The sequence below is a fragment of the Notamacropus eugenii genome, chromosome 2 (genome assembly GCF_028372415.1).
Source record: "Notamacropus eugenii isolate mMacEug1 chromosome 2, mMacEug1.pri_v2, whole genome shotgun sequence".
Classification (NCBI taxonomy): Eukaryota; Metazoa; Chordata; class Mammalia; order Diprotodontia; family Macropodidae; genus Notamacropus; species Notamacropus eugenii.
The window spans coordinates 324,491,389-324,507,702 of record NC_092873.1 but is presented as its reverse complement, the minus strand read 5'-3'; the positions used below and the strand labels follow the sequence as shown (position 1 = coordinate 324,507,702).

The 16,314-nt window shown below is 37.2% G+C and overlaps 1 protein-coding gene across 5 annotated transcripts in view; it reads left to right on the top strand.

The window, feature by feature from the left end:
* Positions 1-16,314, top strand: part of AATK (apoptosis associated tyrosine kinase) — a 212,039-nt gene that overhangs the window by 41,822 nt on the left and 153,903 nt on the right. Inside the window, exon 1 of one of the 5 annotated variants that reach the window (XM_072645270.1) lies at positions 3,173-3,331. The exons of 3 other annotated variants lie outside the window; for them this stretch is intronic. In XM_072645270.1, the coding sequence (XP_072501371.1) occupies positions 3,253-3,331 (79 nt within the window). In that variant the 5' untranslated portion in view covers positions 3,173-3,252. Of the gene's footprint in view, positions 1-3,172; positions 3,332-10,701; positions 13,121-16,314 lie in introns of those variants that run through there. One more of the 5 variants, XM_072645272.1, reaches the window with a different exon arrangement.

Here is a 16,314-nt window from a genome sequence, read left to right as displayed (position 1 = left end):
TCTATCTTGTTTTCCCTTATTTGCATCCCATTTAGATGTTGGAGAACAGATGGTTGCGATCCCCAGCTGAGGAAACTGAAGAAGAGCAAGGTCACATTGGTAGTTAATGGTGGAGCTGTGTCTAAAGCTCAGGTTTCCTGCTTTACAACTCAGTGGTCCATCTACTAGGCCAAAGAATATGAAGTGACTTTGAGCTTGGTTAGAAAAAGGCAGGGCTTTATAAAGTGAGAAGATAGAGCCATTCCCCATTGCTGTGACTTCCATGTTCTTTCCCTTCCTCTGAAATCCATCTATCAAAGTACTTATCAAGCCCCTACTATGTGCTGGGTGGTATGTTAATTACAGGCATTGGGGGAGGGGTATTTTAAAAAAAATTAAAGATCCCTGCTCATAATAAGCTTACATTCTAATGGGGAAGGCAAGTACATATATGTGTATAGTTTTATTATGACAATACGTTTATACACACATAACTTGAATATAAGGTAGTTTGAGAAAGTACTAGCAGTTGCGGGGTCAGGAAAAGTTTCACGTAGAAAGTGATACCTGAATTGTATCTTAAAGGAAGAGACTCTTTGAGGTGGAAATAAGAATGGAGCATATCCCAGGATACACACAGACATTCAGTGAAAAGACACTGAAAAGAGATTATTGTCATGAGTAGATGGCAAGAGTTGGAGGGAGAATAACATCCTCCAGTGAGACTGGAAAGACAGATTACAGTCAGGTTATGAAGAAAGATAGAACGTAGGAAGAGTTTATATTTTGTCCTATAGGCAATAGGAAGCCATTAGAATAGGTTGAGTAGAGGAGTTTCAGTGTCAGATTTGCACTTAAGGAAAATTACTTTGGCAGCAGTAAGGAGAATAGACTGGAGTCATGAGAGGCATAAGGCAGTGCTATCGCAATAATGTAGGTGAAAGGTGATGGGGAAATGAATTCAGGTTGCAGCAGTGTGATTGGAGAGAAGGGATCAGATGTCAGTGGACCCACTGAGGAAAAGGTGTGTGTGTGTGTGTGTGTGTGTGTGTGTGTGTGATACTATACTTATTCTTTCTGAAGGGGATTAGTAAGGGCCCCCAAGGCTTTTTATTCCCATAAGAAAAACTTGGAAATGGTGGCATTCAAAGTTTCTCTAGAACCACCTGAACATATAGGCACAATGTACTTTAATACAAGGTACTATGTAAAGGAGGGCACTAACTGTTGGGGATGGGGTATTAGGAGAGGTTTCAAGTCAAAATGGCAATTTGAACTGCATCTTTTTTTGAAGCATTTATTTGACATAAATTCAATTTTTTTCGATGAAAAAACATTTTCTCTCCTAATTACCCTGTCCCCCAAAACAAATAGCTTGGCCAGCCCCCCCAAATTCCCACATTGGTTATCTAAATAGATATAGATATGGATATAAACATACACACATACATGTTATTCTGTAGTTAGCCCCTCTGTTAGGAGGCAGGCATCCTGCTCTATTAACAGTGCTCAGGAATCATGATTTTTCATTGCATTATTCAGAGTTCTTTCAACTTCCAAAGTTGTTTTTATACTTATACACATTGTTCACCTGGTTCTGCTTCCTTTACTCTTCTTAGTTCTTATGAACATAAGAACATATGAACTCATATAAGCTCAAGTTTCTCTGAAACACTGTCTACTTCATTATTTCTTACAGTGCAATAGTATTCCATTATATTCATTCTGAGCTGTATCTGAGAGGAAAAGTTACATTCCAGATATGGGGGATGGCCAGTGCAAAGGCATGATGGTGGGAGATTCAGTATCATAAGAGAGGAATGGAGAGAAAGCCAATTTGGCCAGACCAAAAGAGATTCAGATCCTTTCTCATCCCTGATTTCTCCTTTGGGCTTCCCTCTACTTCCAGGGATAGTTAGGTTGGATTCTGTCCCTTTCCCTGGAACTAGGGTGGATTATAGCAAGACAGAGAGAGGGCTGGATTTAGGATCCAACAGATCTGGGTTTCTGTCCCTCTCTGATCATCTCCTAGCTGTGGTGTTATGGGTAATCAATCAATCAACAGGCACTTATGTGCCATATAGTCCAGACACTGGGGATAACCAAGATAAAAATGAAAGTTCTTCACACTCAAGGAGCTTATGTCCTATTGAGGGGAAACAATATGTATGCATATAAGTAGACACAAAGTTACATGCAAGGTAATTTTGCAGGGGACACCCTAGCAGCCAGGAAAGGCCTCTTGTGGAATGGGGACCCTTGAGTTACACTAGACAAGAGGTCCAAGGGAAAGAGGAGGCATGGGGTAGAGGCTGTGTTTAGGCAGGAAGGCCAGAGGTGGAATGTCATGTTTGACGGACAGCTAGAAAGCCAATGTGGCTGGACCACAAGGCACAGGAAGATGAGAGAAATATATAATAAGGCAGGAAAGTTAAATTGAAGCCAGGTGATGAAAAGCTCCAGATCCCAAACAGTCTTCTTCTTCAGGGGACCTGCCCTTGGACATCACCTTTCATTTGCACTACGTAGATTTTGTATACAGTTTTTTTGGGGGGAGGGGGGTCGGTCGTGTTGTCTCTCTCATTAGAATGGGAGCACCTTGAAGGCAGAGATCATGCCTTTTCTTTGTATCATCAGTGCTTAACAGGACCTGGCTGCCTCAAGTACGTGCTTAATAAATGCTTCTGGACTGAGTCATTTAACTTACCGACCTCCCGTTTCGTTACCTATAACAGGGCTGTCAGGTGTAATAATACCTATGTCTGTGTGGGGGTGGTTTAAAAGGGGCCAACACTGTGCCCACTCTAAGGGACTATTTTATAAGAGCCGTCGCCCCTCTCTGGACCTCAGTTTCCTTGCTTGTCCTGTGTGGGGTTGCGTGGCCGGTTTCCAGTCCTCTGACCGCTGTGATCCTCGCTTCAGTCTCTGTCCCTTGAGCCTCCCAGCCACCGCGGTGGAGCCGCAGCCCGAGGGCTGGCTTGGCCCCCGCACTGCAGTGCAGGGAGGAGGCTGGGTGGCCTCTTGGCTCCTGCTCAGTTCATCGATCAGAGCAGCCTGTGCTCTACCTGGCAAGGCTGCTGGCTTTCCCTCCCTCCTCTCCCACCTTCTTAGGGGGCACCTCCCCCATCTGCGCTTCTCTGACCTCCCCCTCCACTCTCCTGTTCCCTCCCCGCCTCCCCCCTCCCCCCACCCCTTTCCCTCAATGCTTCAGGATGATTTCATTTTACACGACAGCGCGCATCCCTGTCAAAGCAAATTAAGAGAAATTAATGCATGAGGCTTGAACAGACTGGGAAGCGTTTGGAGGCCGTGGCAGGATGGGCAGAGAGGAGGGCAGCCTGTGGGAAGGAAGGTATTTGTCTTGTCTTATTCTGTGTAGGGCATGGAGTCACATGAGCCCTTGAGGGGAGCATGGGCGCGGAGGGGGAGGGTGGACTCCGTCTTCATTGAGTTGCCTAATCTTTTATCCAGCTCTGCCTGCTAACTCCCATCCCCCCTACTTTATGGAATCTTTATCTCTCTCCTTGCTGAGATGTACACTAAGCTTAATTTTAGGATGATACATTTAGAGCTCCAAGGGATCGCAGAGATGATCCAGCCTCCTCCTTTTACACATGAGGAAACTGAGGCCCGCTGAGGTCAAAGGACCTGCCCGAGGTCCCTCTGGTAGTAACTGGCAGAGCTCAAAATTGAACCCAGGTCCTCCGGGGTCCTCCAAAACGAGCTCTTTTCACCAGAGCAGCGAGAGAGCTGCCTGCTCTCCTGTCCTATCTGGGATTACAGAGGTATTTGATGAGCTCAGCAGTTTTGGAAATGGGAAATCTGCCTTTGTGATTCTGTTCCCTTACCCTCCTCCTGTTTTCTCTGTGGAAAGAGGTATGCATGTGCCAATTTCCTTTTTTTTTTTTTTTTACTGGAAGTGAAAGGGATCTATTGAGAATGGGATGGAATTGTTGCCAGTGTATGAAAATGCAAAGCCTTAAAATGGGGAAGAAGCCATAAGGATTGTACTTCCCCTCCAAGCATTTTGTCCTAAAGGCTGAAGTTTTGTATTCCCCTTTTGAGATCAGATCTCTTCACCAGACAGCAACTGAAAAGGAACCTCCCAGACATCCTGCCTTCTGGGAAGCCTTGTGGTGATTTGGGACAAGTGCTAGATTTGAGTTCAGAAGACCTAGATCTTCATCTCAGCATTGTGTCTGTTATTTATTACCTGTGAGATCTTGGGCAAGTCACTCTTGTACATCTGTTAGTTTTCTAGGGTCCTTCCTAATGTGAAAATAATAAGTGATAATCTTTTAAATATATATGTATATAATATTTATGCAAATATATAATATAAATATATAAAATATTTTGTTCTTTTGAAAAACACCAATATAACAGCATAATAATGACTTCTTGCTATTAAATATATGCATCTGGAATAATGCAAGTTACCTGTGCTATTAACTATAACAATATTATCAATTCATTAAATTATTTATAAAACCAAAATAGGAATAATTTCACCACAAAAAAGAAGAGAAAAAGAGAATTGTATATAAAATTATAAATTTCTATAATATATAGCTTGTTTTATACACATACATGTATAGACTATGTTAGTTTTAAAGCTTTCTTGTCTTTATCACCCTCAGAACTCTGCTATATATTTTTTTAAAAATGCTTCAATGACACTCTTTCTTTTGGGAGGGGAAGAAGGCATCACTATCTCGTCTCCCCCTAATTACTTCCTTCCCAATTAAAAATCTTCTTAAGCATAGTTAAACAAAACAAAGATACATATTGACCTTATTAAAAAATGTTTATGTAATTCTGTACTGTTAGTCCATCACCTTTCTGGCAGGAGGAGGGTAGTATGAGTTATTATTGGTGCTCTGGAACCATGATTGGTCATTGTATTGATCAGATTTCTTTTGTTTTTCAGACTTGGTTTTCTTTATAATGTAGTCATTATATCAATTTCTCTTCTGGTATTGCTCACTTCACTTTTGCATGAGATCATATAAGTCTTCTCAATTTTCTCTGAATTTATTGGTTTCATTATTTCATAGAACGTGGTAACCATTCCATTCCTACAATGGAAAATGTTATATTCTTCATAGTGGTATCTCTGGGTCAAAGGTAAGCATAGTTTAGTGACTTCTTAGGCATAATTCCAAATTGCTTTCCAGAATGGCTCATACACATCACAGCTCCATCAACCAGTACATCACTACAATGACCTCTCACAAACTTTTCAACAATTGCCATTTTTCTTTCTTTCTTTTTCTTTCTTTCTTTCTTTTCTTTTCTTTCTTTTTCTTTCTTTCTTTCTTTCTTTCTTTCTTTCTTTCTTTCTTTCTTTCTTTCTTTCTTTCTTTCTTTCTTTCTTTCTTTCTTTTCTTTCTTTCTTTCTCTCTCTTCCTTCCTTTCTTTTTCTCTTTCTTCCTTTCTCTCTCTCTCGCTTTCTTCCCTCATTCCTTCCTTCCTTCCTTTCTTTCTTTCTTGATAATTTTTGCCAAACTGATGAGTATAAGGTGGAACCTCAGAGTTGATGACATGGGCATTTCTATTATTTTCATTGATTTAGAAAATTTTTTCATATAATTGTTCATAGCTTAGATTTTATCCCTGGAGAACAGTCCCTTTATCTTGGGAAATAGCTTTGATACTTTTTTATATCAGTTTTCTATTGATTTTGGATAGCAGATCTTGCTGCAAAGATTTTTCCCATCCTGTTTTCCCATTCCCATAACTGTTTTCCTTCTAATCTTATCTGAGCTGATTTTGTTTGTGTAAAAGTTTTTCAAATTTATGTGATCAAAATTATCTACCTTATTTCCTATGATCCCCTCTATTCCTTTTGACTCATAAAGCCTTCTAATTTCTACAGTCTACAAAAATGATCCTCTTTCTGACCTGACCCTTTATATCTAGGTCATGTATTTTTTTAAAATTTATTCTAGTATATTATGTGAGATGTTGATCTAAACCTAATTTCTACTATACTGCTTTCTAATTTTCCTAGCAGGTTTTGTCTAATAATGAGTGTCGCTTTCCAGTGGTTAACAAGCCTGTGACTTATGGAACACTACGCTACACTACAATGAACTGTTATGTTCGTTTATGCTATATATCTAATCTGTCTCACTGGGAATCAGATTTCCTTTTTTTAAAAAACTGGTACCAAAGAGTCCTGATGAATACTGTTTATGGTACAATTTGAGATCTGATTCTGGTAGATTCCCTTCCTTCTGACTTTTCCTTAGAAATTGTTGACGTTTTGTTCCTTAAGATGAATTTTGTTATTATTTTTTTCCGCTTTAAAAAATGTAGCTTTTTGGTGATTTAGCATGGAATTGAATAAGTAAATTAATTTATGTTGCATTGTTATTTTTATTGTATTGGCACATCACAACCATGAGCAATGAATATTTAATTTTCCAGGTTTTTTTTTAGTTCTGAAAAAGAATATGTTATAGTTGTATTTTACAGTTTCTGCACGTCTTGGTAAGTGGACACCCCAATATTTTATACATTCTGTAGTTATTTTGAATGAAATGTCCATTTCTGAATCTTTTTGCTGGGTTTTATTGGTCATATGGTTCGTCCTAAAAGTCTTAGTGTAATGCTTTAATAGCTTAAAACTGCAAAAAGACTTTTGAAACAACTTGTTATAGAAAGACTGATAATTTATGGGGATTTATTTTATATCCTACTACTTTGCTGAAGTTATTGAATGTTTCAATGAATGTTTTAGTTGAATCTCTAGGGTTCTTTAAGTAAATCATCTTATCATCTGAAAAAGCAAAGATTTTGTTTAATCTTTGCCTTTCTTTATTATCCCAATTTATTTTCTCATTGCTACAGCTATCTTTTCGAGAACTATATCAAATAATGGCATTGTTAATGCACATCCTTGCTTTATCCTTGATTTTATTGTAAAGACCTCTAGTGTTCTTCTATTATGTATTATGTTGATTCTTAGTCTTATTCTCATACCATTTACCGTATTGCTGCAAAGGTCCCTTCATTACTAGGATTTTTAATTAACATAAAGGGATCCATAGTATACCAAAAGTATTTTCTGTAATGTTCGTAGTTTCCATAATACTGAACCATCCCCATATTTCAATCTAGTCATAGTATTTAACTTTTAAAATAATTTGTTGCTGTAGATTATTTTCTAATATTTTATTAAATATTTTTATATCAATATTTATTATGAATATATTGGTCTATACTTTATTTGCCTTTTCTCTGCCTGGTTTAGGTATCAGGGACATAATTTTAACATTGAAGGAATTTGGTAGGATCCTTTTTTCCTCTGTCACTACAGATGATTTAATATTGGAATTAATTTTTTTTTGAATAATTGATAAGATTCCCTTGTAAGTCCATCTTAACTTGGTCTCCCTCCATTCATACTTTAAGAGTCCATTTATGACTTAAAATCCACTCCCCACACAATTGGGTTATTTACCTTTTTTATTTCCTATTATAATAATCTAGGCATCTGCAGTTTTGTAAATATTCTTCAATCTCATGTAAAATGATCAGTTTTGCTAGCATGTGATTTAGCGAAACAATTTCTAATAATTTAATTTATTTTCTCTTAATTTACTGTGAATTTTCCTTTTTCCTTTTTGATTTTGGTTATTTGGTTTTCCTTTATTAGTTTATCTATTTTATTAGTTTTCAAAACAGTAGATCCTAATCTTACTTATCAATTCAGTGGTGCCTTTTTTTTCTTTCAGTTTTTTAGTCATATTCAATTTTCCATTTTTGTGTTTAGTTGAGGTATTTTAATTTGTTGTTTCTCTTGCATTTTTATTTCCATTTCCAATTCAGTGATCTATTTTTCTCTTTTGCTGATAAAAGTATTTACTGATATATATTTTTCATAATGATTGTTTTGTGTTTTTCAAAAATTTTGGTAAGTTGTAATTTCAGGAATGAAATAATCAAATTGAGTTTTATAAACATGTAATTTGTCCTTTAATCCATAATTTCTTTAGATTTAAGTTATTTAGTCTCCATTTAAATTTTAACACTTTCTTCAGTGGCTCTTTATTAAATACAATTTTAATTGTACTCATTGAAGGGTGTTTTTCTATATTTCTTTTGAAGTTTTTGTTTTAGCACATGATCAGTCTTTATAAATGTGCTATACCTGTGAGAGAAATATGTATCTACACATCTATATATAGAGATATTTATCTAGATATAGTAATACATATATATATATATACATATATATTCTTTTCACATCATATTGAATAATTGTTGTTTCTAAAATTTTGTAAAAATTTCTAAAAATCTGTTCAGATCCTTAACCTTTTTCCTGTTTATCTTTTTATTAGATTTTTCCAGGTTTGAAAAGGGTATACTGAAGTCTCTAACTATTAGTTTTGCTGTTTATTTCTCCCTATAGTTTGATGAATGTTTCCTTTAAGTAGTTAAATACTATCACATTTAATCCATGTATATTAAGTATTGAGGTAATTTCATTTCACATGGTGTCTTTTAAGCATTTTAAAAGAAAAAATATTAATACTATACTCTTTGTTTGATGCACTCCGCCAAAAACATTTAACGTTAGTCTAAATTCATGCATTTCTAACTAACAGAAAGGAATACCCAAACTGGCATAATCCTTCTATTCCTTTTGACATCTCTTTACCCCAAGGAAATATGAGGTAACATTTATGGATCTTGAACTAAACAGAGATTATATTAAAATATAGTTGGGTTAACTTTCCAGAATAGTTACTTAATCTTCAAGTAGAACTGACTCGTTTAGTAATTATTTAGTAATTACTAAATAGTAATTGTTTCTCTTTTACCCAGGAACCCTGAAGTTCTTCCCTTCCTAGTTTGATTTTTATTCTTATTAAAAGGGGCCATCCCTTGAGTAACTACTTAAAGTGGCCTATTCATTGAATTCTTGAAGTGAGAATTTGATAAAACCTTAGCATAAAATGGCCAAGGTCCCACATTGCATCCTGGACTGTCTCCAGTCATCCTGATGAGTATCAGGTCACTGGACCCAGATGACTCTGGAGGAAAAAGTGAGGCTGGTGACCTTGCACAGCCCTCCCTCACTCAAATCAAAGTCAAGTGCAAGTCATGTCATCATCCTGATGTCATGGTCCTCTGAGAATGAAGGACAAACACATCACAACAGAACTGACTCAATTAAAGCATTGACTGCTCTTTTCAATGACTGGAAGATTCTCCTCCTTATCATCAATATCTTAATCTTTTTTTAATTAAAAAAAGGGGACTTTCTTTGGGTGTGGCTTTGGTCAGTAGAGTGAAAGGATAGAAAAGGCAGTGATTTTTAACTTGACAATAGATCATTTTTGTCCTGAGTTTTGGATTCCATCATTAGTAGTTTTCTTAAGGATGGCCTTTTATTCTTGTCCTCTCTACCTGGCCAGATTTGGAAAAGGTTTTTAGACTAGAAGAAATAGTTATTTCTTAATATTTCTAGAGAAACTATAAAAGAGGTTTTTAATATCCTTCCACAGCATATTGAACTTTCTATTTCTTTTATTCATGTCTATTTTTCCTGTTACCTTGTCCAAGATCATGATTGCTACCTTACTTTTTTATATATTATAAATTCTGTGTCAGCCTTACATTTTAACTCTGTGGATCTTTGTTTCAAGTGTGTGTGTTTTTAAACATATTGTTGGATTCTTCTTTCTAATCTGTTCTGCCGCTCCTTCTGTTCTGTGGATGAATTTATCTCATCTATGTTCATAGTTATGATTGTAAACTATGTATTTTGCTCCCAGTAAATTTTATACTTTTTCATCTCTTTGTCCCCAACCCCTATTATAAAGAAGAATGTTATGAGAAGTGTGATCAACACTGCTGAACAATAATTGAAGTTACCTGCTTTCAAATCATTATCCCTCTTTTCTTCCTGTTTTCCAGAACCTATTCACTGGATTGTACCCATTTTTTCCCCTAACCTTAAGTCCCTCTTCATGACCAATCCGCTGAGGTTGATGTTTGTTTGCTTGTAACTGTTCCTTCTCTAACTGTATTCCTTCCTGGAATTCCAAACCTGCCTTCTGTCCCTACTTGAGTTTAATGTATTTCATCAACAAACTCTGTGTGTGTGTGTGTGTGTGTGTGTGTGTGTGTGTGTGTGAATACATGCATACCTTTGTATCAGTGCTCAACCTTCCTTTGTCTGATTTAGAGAAGAGTTTCAAGTATTGCTGGCTACCCTCACCCCTTTCTCCGTCTTTGTGTAGCCTTGTTCTATCCTATCCCAATCATGAGAAATAGTGAGTCTCACCACTTTCTACTTTTTTCCTTTGACTACCTTCCCCCTCCCTTTTCTTTCCTCTCAAGAAAGCAAAGAAGACAGGACAAACTATCTCAGGATTCTCTGTCTTATTTACCTCCCTCTGTGACCCTTAAAAACATTAGTGTTAATGGAACACTTATCTGTTTTCCCTTTATTGGGTTATAACCACTTCCTAAGTTGTATAGGACTTTCTAATCATATATATACATACATATATACACATATATATATATATTCAGAGTCTCTGCTGTGTTCTGGTATTTTAATAAGGAATGCTTGAAAGTCTTCTAAACCATTAGAGGTTTATTTTCTCATTATATTCAATCTGACTGGTTGCTATTTTTGGTTCTAAACCTCTATATTTTGCCTTTTGGAAAATTAAATTCCAGATTTTCTCTCTTTTATAATCTTGACTTCTAAGTCTTGGGTAATTCTGACTGTGGTAATTCCTTGCAGTGCTTTGTTTCTTAGAAGTTCCAGATTTTTTTTTCTGTAATATTTCTGAGAGTTTTCATTTTGGGTTTTCCTTCAAGAGATAAGTGGTAAATTCTTTCTGTTTTCATTTTGCTTCTGGTTCTAGAACTGGGAAGACTTAATTTATGATATTGTTTGGTCAGTTTTCCATTTTCCATTATTTCTAAATGATCCTTATGACTTTCATTTCTTCCATCTCTTCATGATATTTTTTTCATAGATACCTTACATTTTCTTTTATTTTCCAATCTTTTAATTTTATTCTAGTATTTCTTATCCCATAGAATCATTGAGTTATGTTTGTTCCATCCTAGTTTTCAGGAAGTCTATAACTTGGTAAGGTTTTCTGTCTTCTGTTCTAAACTGTGCATTGCCTGGTCAGTCTTCAAATTTGCAGTCAGAACTCTGCAGATTTCTGGGTGTCCATGCAGCTGACTCTGGACTTCTTTCTTCCTTCCCCTAGCTTTGTAGGCTTCAAATACCCCTGAAGAATCTTCTCTGGTCTGAGATCTTCCTGCTTGTTAACTTGCACTTTTACTAGCTTTCTGGTGTAGTGATCCTGCAGTCTTTTAGCTGTTTGTCCTTTTTGGAGGGTGCATTCTTGTCCTGGATGAATACACATACCGTTTGCTTTTCTTTGGACTTATGGATTATTATTTGATCTGGTACTATTTTTAGATCTTTTCTGTAGTACATATTGTAGAACCTGTAACCTTTCATGCCACCATCTTAAATGGAAGGTTGCAATGAACTCATCTTAAATAAAATAGCTTAGCAATTTCAGGAGACATAGTGTGCCAATTGAGTGCCTATGATGCATTCCATGTATATAGATGTTTGCCATGTAAATGTGGTATGTGGGGTGACTACCCACACTGTACCACCTCATCCTTCTTATCTGGGCATGTGAATGCTTACTTACTCTCATAGTTGATTGGCTTGTTCACTCCAGCCTATTTTCACACTAACAAATCTAGTTTCCCATCTTTTTCTTTTAGTAAATAATATTTTTTCCATTACATATGATAGTTTTCAACATTCATTTTTTATAATACTATGTTTCAAATTTTTATCTTTTGCTCCCTCCCTCTAACCCCCTTCCCCAAGACAGCATACAATCTGGTATAGGTTATATATCCCACTCAGATTTTCTTAGGGCACTAGAGACTACCTTATTGAAGGGAAATTTGCTTCTCCTACTTACCACTCTAGCTCTTGATGCCCCGCTCCCATGAATATATTTTTTTGGTACCCAATCAGCTATTTACAATAATGACATGTTAGATTTTAAATAGAACCAGTCACTTAACAATAAAACAAAAGTAATGATAACAGTGTTTGTTCTTGGTACTGCTATTTAATCAAACGTATAAATAATAAAGAAGTCACAGTCTGCACGTAAATCTTGGTTTACTCTCTTCCACCAGTGCACTCAGTCTAGGAGGAAGGAAGAATGGGTTCACATTTACCGAAATCTGCCAAGGAGGCTCGTGAATGAGGAAAACCATTGTGTTCATTGTGTTCAGAGTTATTTACAACTCTGGGACTGTAACCTTAGGTGTTATCATCTGTTTCAGCAACTATCCCTAAAAGTCGCTTGATAAATTTAACTTCTTTTGTTGCGTAAATACTTCTGCTCAGTAGAGTTGAGGCAGCTGAGTGCTGTGGTAAATAAATAGAATGCAAGACTTTGAGGTCAGAAACACGAGTTCAAATCCTGCCTTACAAACTTATTAGCTGTGTGATTCTCTGGACAAGTCTCCTAACCCCTCTGAGCCTGAGTTTCCTCAGAGGATTCTTGTGATGATCAAAGGAGATAACATAAGCCCTTTAAATAGTAGCTGTTATTATTATCCACTCTGTGTTAGAGATAACACATCTCTGCCAACCTAGTCAATCCTCTCAGTGATTCCTCTTATTCTCTGCTTCCAATCTGTTCCTTTTTTTGCTAGATTTTTTTTCTCAAAAGTTACTATAGAATCCATTATTTCCAGCTTCAGTCTTGGCTGATTCAGTTCTGGAATCTGTCCTTTCCCCTCTTTCTCTCTTTTCTTCTCTTTCTGGGGGCAGACTATAATCAGATAAATTATATTTGTCCTGTAATCATGCCAGTTTTGTTGTCTTATCTCCCTAGTTTATAATAGCTTATCATATTCAAAACTCAGCAACTGCTTGGCTAAGAACTCTCAGAATGTAACTCCCAGCAACTGTCTACTGTTTTTCTTAGAATTCTGAGCAGGCTCAGCTCAGGAACAAACCTTAAAGGGGCAGTACATTACAACACAGTGCCTGTCTCTGCCCTGTTACCACAAAAACAAACAGGAAGATGGATGGACGTGGAGGCAAAATGATAAGGTGAGAGCAAAGATTCAGTGGAAGCAGAGTAGAGGGTGAGGTGGAAATAGGCTTCAGAGGGGAGACTATCCATTGTGGGATGGAAGACCTAAGCTTTTCTCTTTCCCTGTAATCCAGTGAAGGAGATCCTCTCGTCATGACACTCCATTTTCTACGCATGGTATATCAATAATTCCTTAGATCAAAACATCGTATTAGGCTGGGCATATCAGCACAGTGTGGTACAATGGAAAGAATGTTTACTTTGGATTCAGAAGGCCTGAGTTCAATTCCTTCCTTGGCCTCTTTCTACCTGGGTATGATCCTGGGTAAGTCTCTGGGCCTTTCTGTAAAAGGAAGGGGTTGGACTAGACGTCCTCTAAGGTCCCTTCCAAGTCTAAATGTTTGATTCTGTGCTTTATAAACCTATGCCTTCTCAGCCTATGGAGTTCTTGTTCCTTGTCCTTTGATAAATTCCTCCATAAAGGATTTCACCTACGTGCTGTGGGGTGTTCTTCAGGTTATTTTAATATTTTGAGACTGCCAGTACAACAGTCAGGTTGTTCATCTCTTCCTCCTCACTGTGGTGCTGTGATTGGTCCACCTGCTTCTCTGGTCAGCTTTTCTTGGTATTTTTTTTAACTAAAAGCCATGTGAGTGGTAAGAAAGGAAAAAACATTTATTAAGGAATAATCATTTGTTAATTAACTGCTTAAGATGTGCAAAGCACAGGACTAAGCATTGGGTATACAAATAGAGAAGCAATGACTCCTAAGGAGCTGACATTCTAATAAGAGTGGACAACACTCATGGGAATGTTTATTTGCAAGGCTGATGAAAAGATCCATCGGTCATTAAGATGTAGGAAAAAGGTTTATGGTAACAAATCTCCTTTAGTATCATTTTTATTAATAAAATCATATCCATTTCAGATGCTGAACCATTTGATAGGCCCAAAGACTTGGTGGTGGTAATGATGGTGGTATGGTGTATGTGTGTGTGTGTGTGCGTGCATGTGTGTGTGTGTGTGTGCATGTGTGCTTTTTTTCCTAGGTCTTCCACAGGTGTAATTGTTGAGGAGGCTAGACATGCAGCATCTGCCAAGGCAGTTAATCAGATTGAATCTCTACCAGGGGTTGCTCCACTGAACTACTCCCTCCATGGCTTCTGGGGAGGCATGCTACAAGTAGGGTCCCATGACTAGGGGCAGGTTGAGATGGGAGATAATGGTTTTTGAGCTTAACTACCACATTGGTGACTGTTTGGTCTGCAGATATGTTGGGGATGGTGGACTATCTCTACAAAGATTGCTCCCTTGAATGATGGTTACAGGGGCTGGGCTGGAAGGAAAAATATTCTTTTATTTTAGACTGCTGTCTCCTGGTCCCTCTGCCAGGATGCTTCCCAGCTGGTTTAAACTTTACGTGTTCATTTCTTGTAATTTAACTCTCTAGGGTGGCAAAATTGTGCACCTCACAAAACTAGCATCTATCATATGCCAACATTGTACCAACTGTACCAATGTATTGCTGATTTTTTAATGCATAGCTTTAGTTCTTGGGTTTTGATTGGTAGTTGTGTCTGTAATTAATCTTTAGACTTCCCACCCCTTTTGTTTAGGTAGGTTGAGAGTAGGAAGTATTGTGGGAAAGGTCCTTGGCTGGATAGATGTTTAGGGCAGCTAAAAACCCTGCTGTACCATTCTGATTTGTGAATGAGTGAGATTATTAGAGAAATCTACTTGAATTATGGATTCCCAAACAGAATTTTGAAGAGACACTCCACCCTGCTCCAATCCTCCATTTCCCAGAACATTCTCCTGATTCATCAAGGTGTAAAGGAAAAGCTGCCTTGTACCATGCACTCTAAACTGCTGCACTGATGGAATTTCTCTATTATAACTAAGGCACAAGAAGCTTCCCAATCTAGAAACTCAAAGTCTAGGGTTTCCTTCCTTGATTCTGTTATTTTTCTCATTTCTTACATCCTCATTGGGCTATCTATATAGTGGGAAGGAATGACTTTCTGCTTCCTGTAGATGAGATTCATGGAAAAAAAGATCTGAGGGTTTTAATGGTCTTTATAATTAATTCTTTGGTATATTTTTATTAATAATTAATTAACAATATAATTCATAATACCACGAACTTGCAAAAAAATAGCTACTGCAAACATAATATGTGTTAACGAGAAGCATTCTATCCAGGACAAAGTAGTTGCAGTGGTCTCATTGTGCTATGCTTTGTGAGATAACATCTGGAATGTTGTAGCCAGTTCTGGGTGTTGTTATCATTCATCCTTCAATTTTGGAGAGGACCAATGACATCATGGGATGATGTCTTGAATTGCTCATTAATTAGATATAAGTGAAGCAGAGTTGTACAAAGTTGTCAGACTTACTCTTTCTTCCAGAGTCATCAAAGTCTAGTGGCAAGAGAAAAATCAGGATGACTGGTGATGTCCTGGATGTAGTGGGTACGACATTTTTAGAGGGATGTTGACAAACTGCAGAAGGGACTGGAGATCTAGGATATGTGGAGAGCCAGTTGAGGGACCTGAGAGACATTTACTCAGAAAAAGAGAAGACTTAGTAGGGATATGAATGCTTGTCTTTAGATTTTTGAAGGGCCCTCTTATGGAGGAAGGATATTAATGTATCAAAGGGCAGAGTGGTCAAGTGGATAGAACCTGAGACTTGGAGTTCTGGGTTCAAATCTTGATCTGCCACTTAGTAGATGGATTATTCTGGGCAGGTCACTTGACAACATGAGAATCAGTTTCCTCATTTTGCAACAGGAAAAATATAAGTGTGTATTCACAGGGATTTTGAGAAGATCAAATGAGATAATGTATATAAAATGCTTTGCAATCCTTAAAGAGCTATGTAAATGTGAATTATTCTTATATTTTGTGTGGTCCCCAGGAACAGATTTAAAATAGGGGAATGATGGCAGATTTTGCCTCAGTATAATAATAGTGATGATGGCATTCATGTAGGACTACACACACACACACACACACACACACACACACACACACACATAATCTCATTTACTCCTCATGTCAGCCTTGTGAGGTAGATTGTATTATTATTCTCATTTTAAGGGTGAGGAAACTGAGGTATAAAGAAGTTAAGTGACTTGCCTAGGATCACATAGCATCTAAGTATCTGAGGCAGGATTCTAACTGATCATCTTTCTGATTTCATGTCCTAT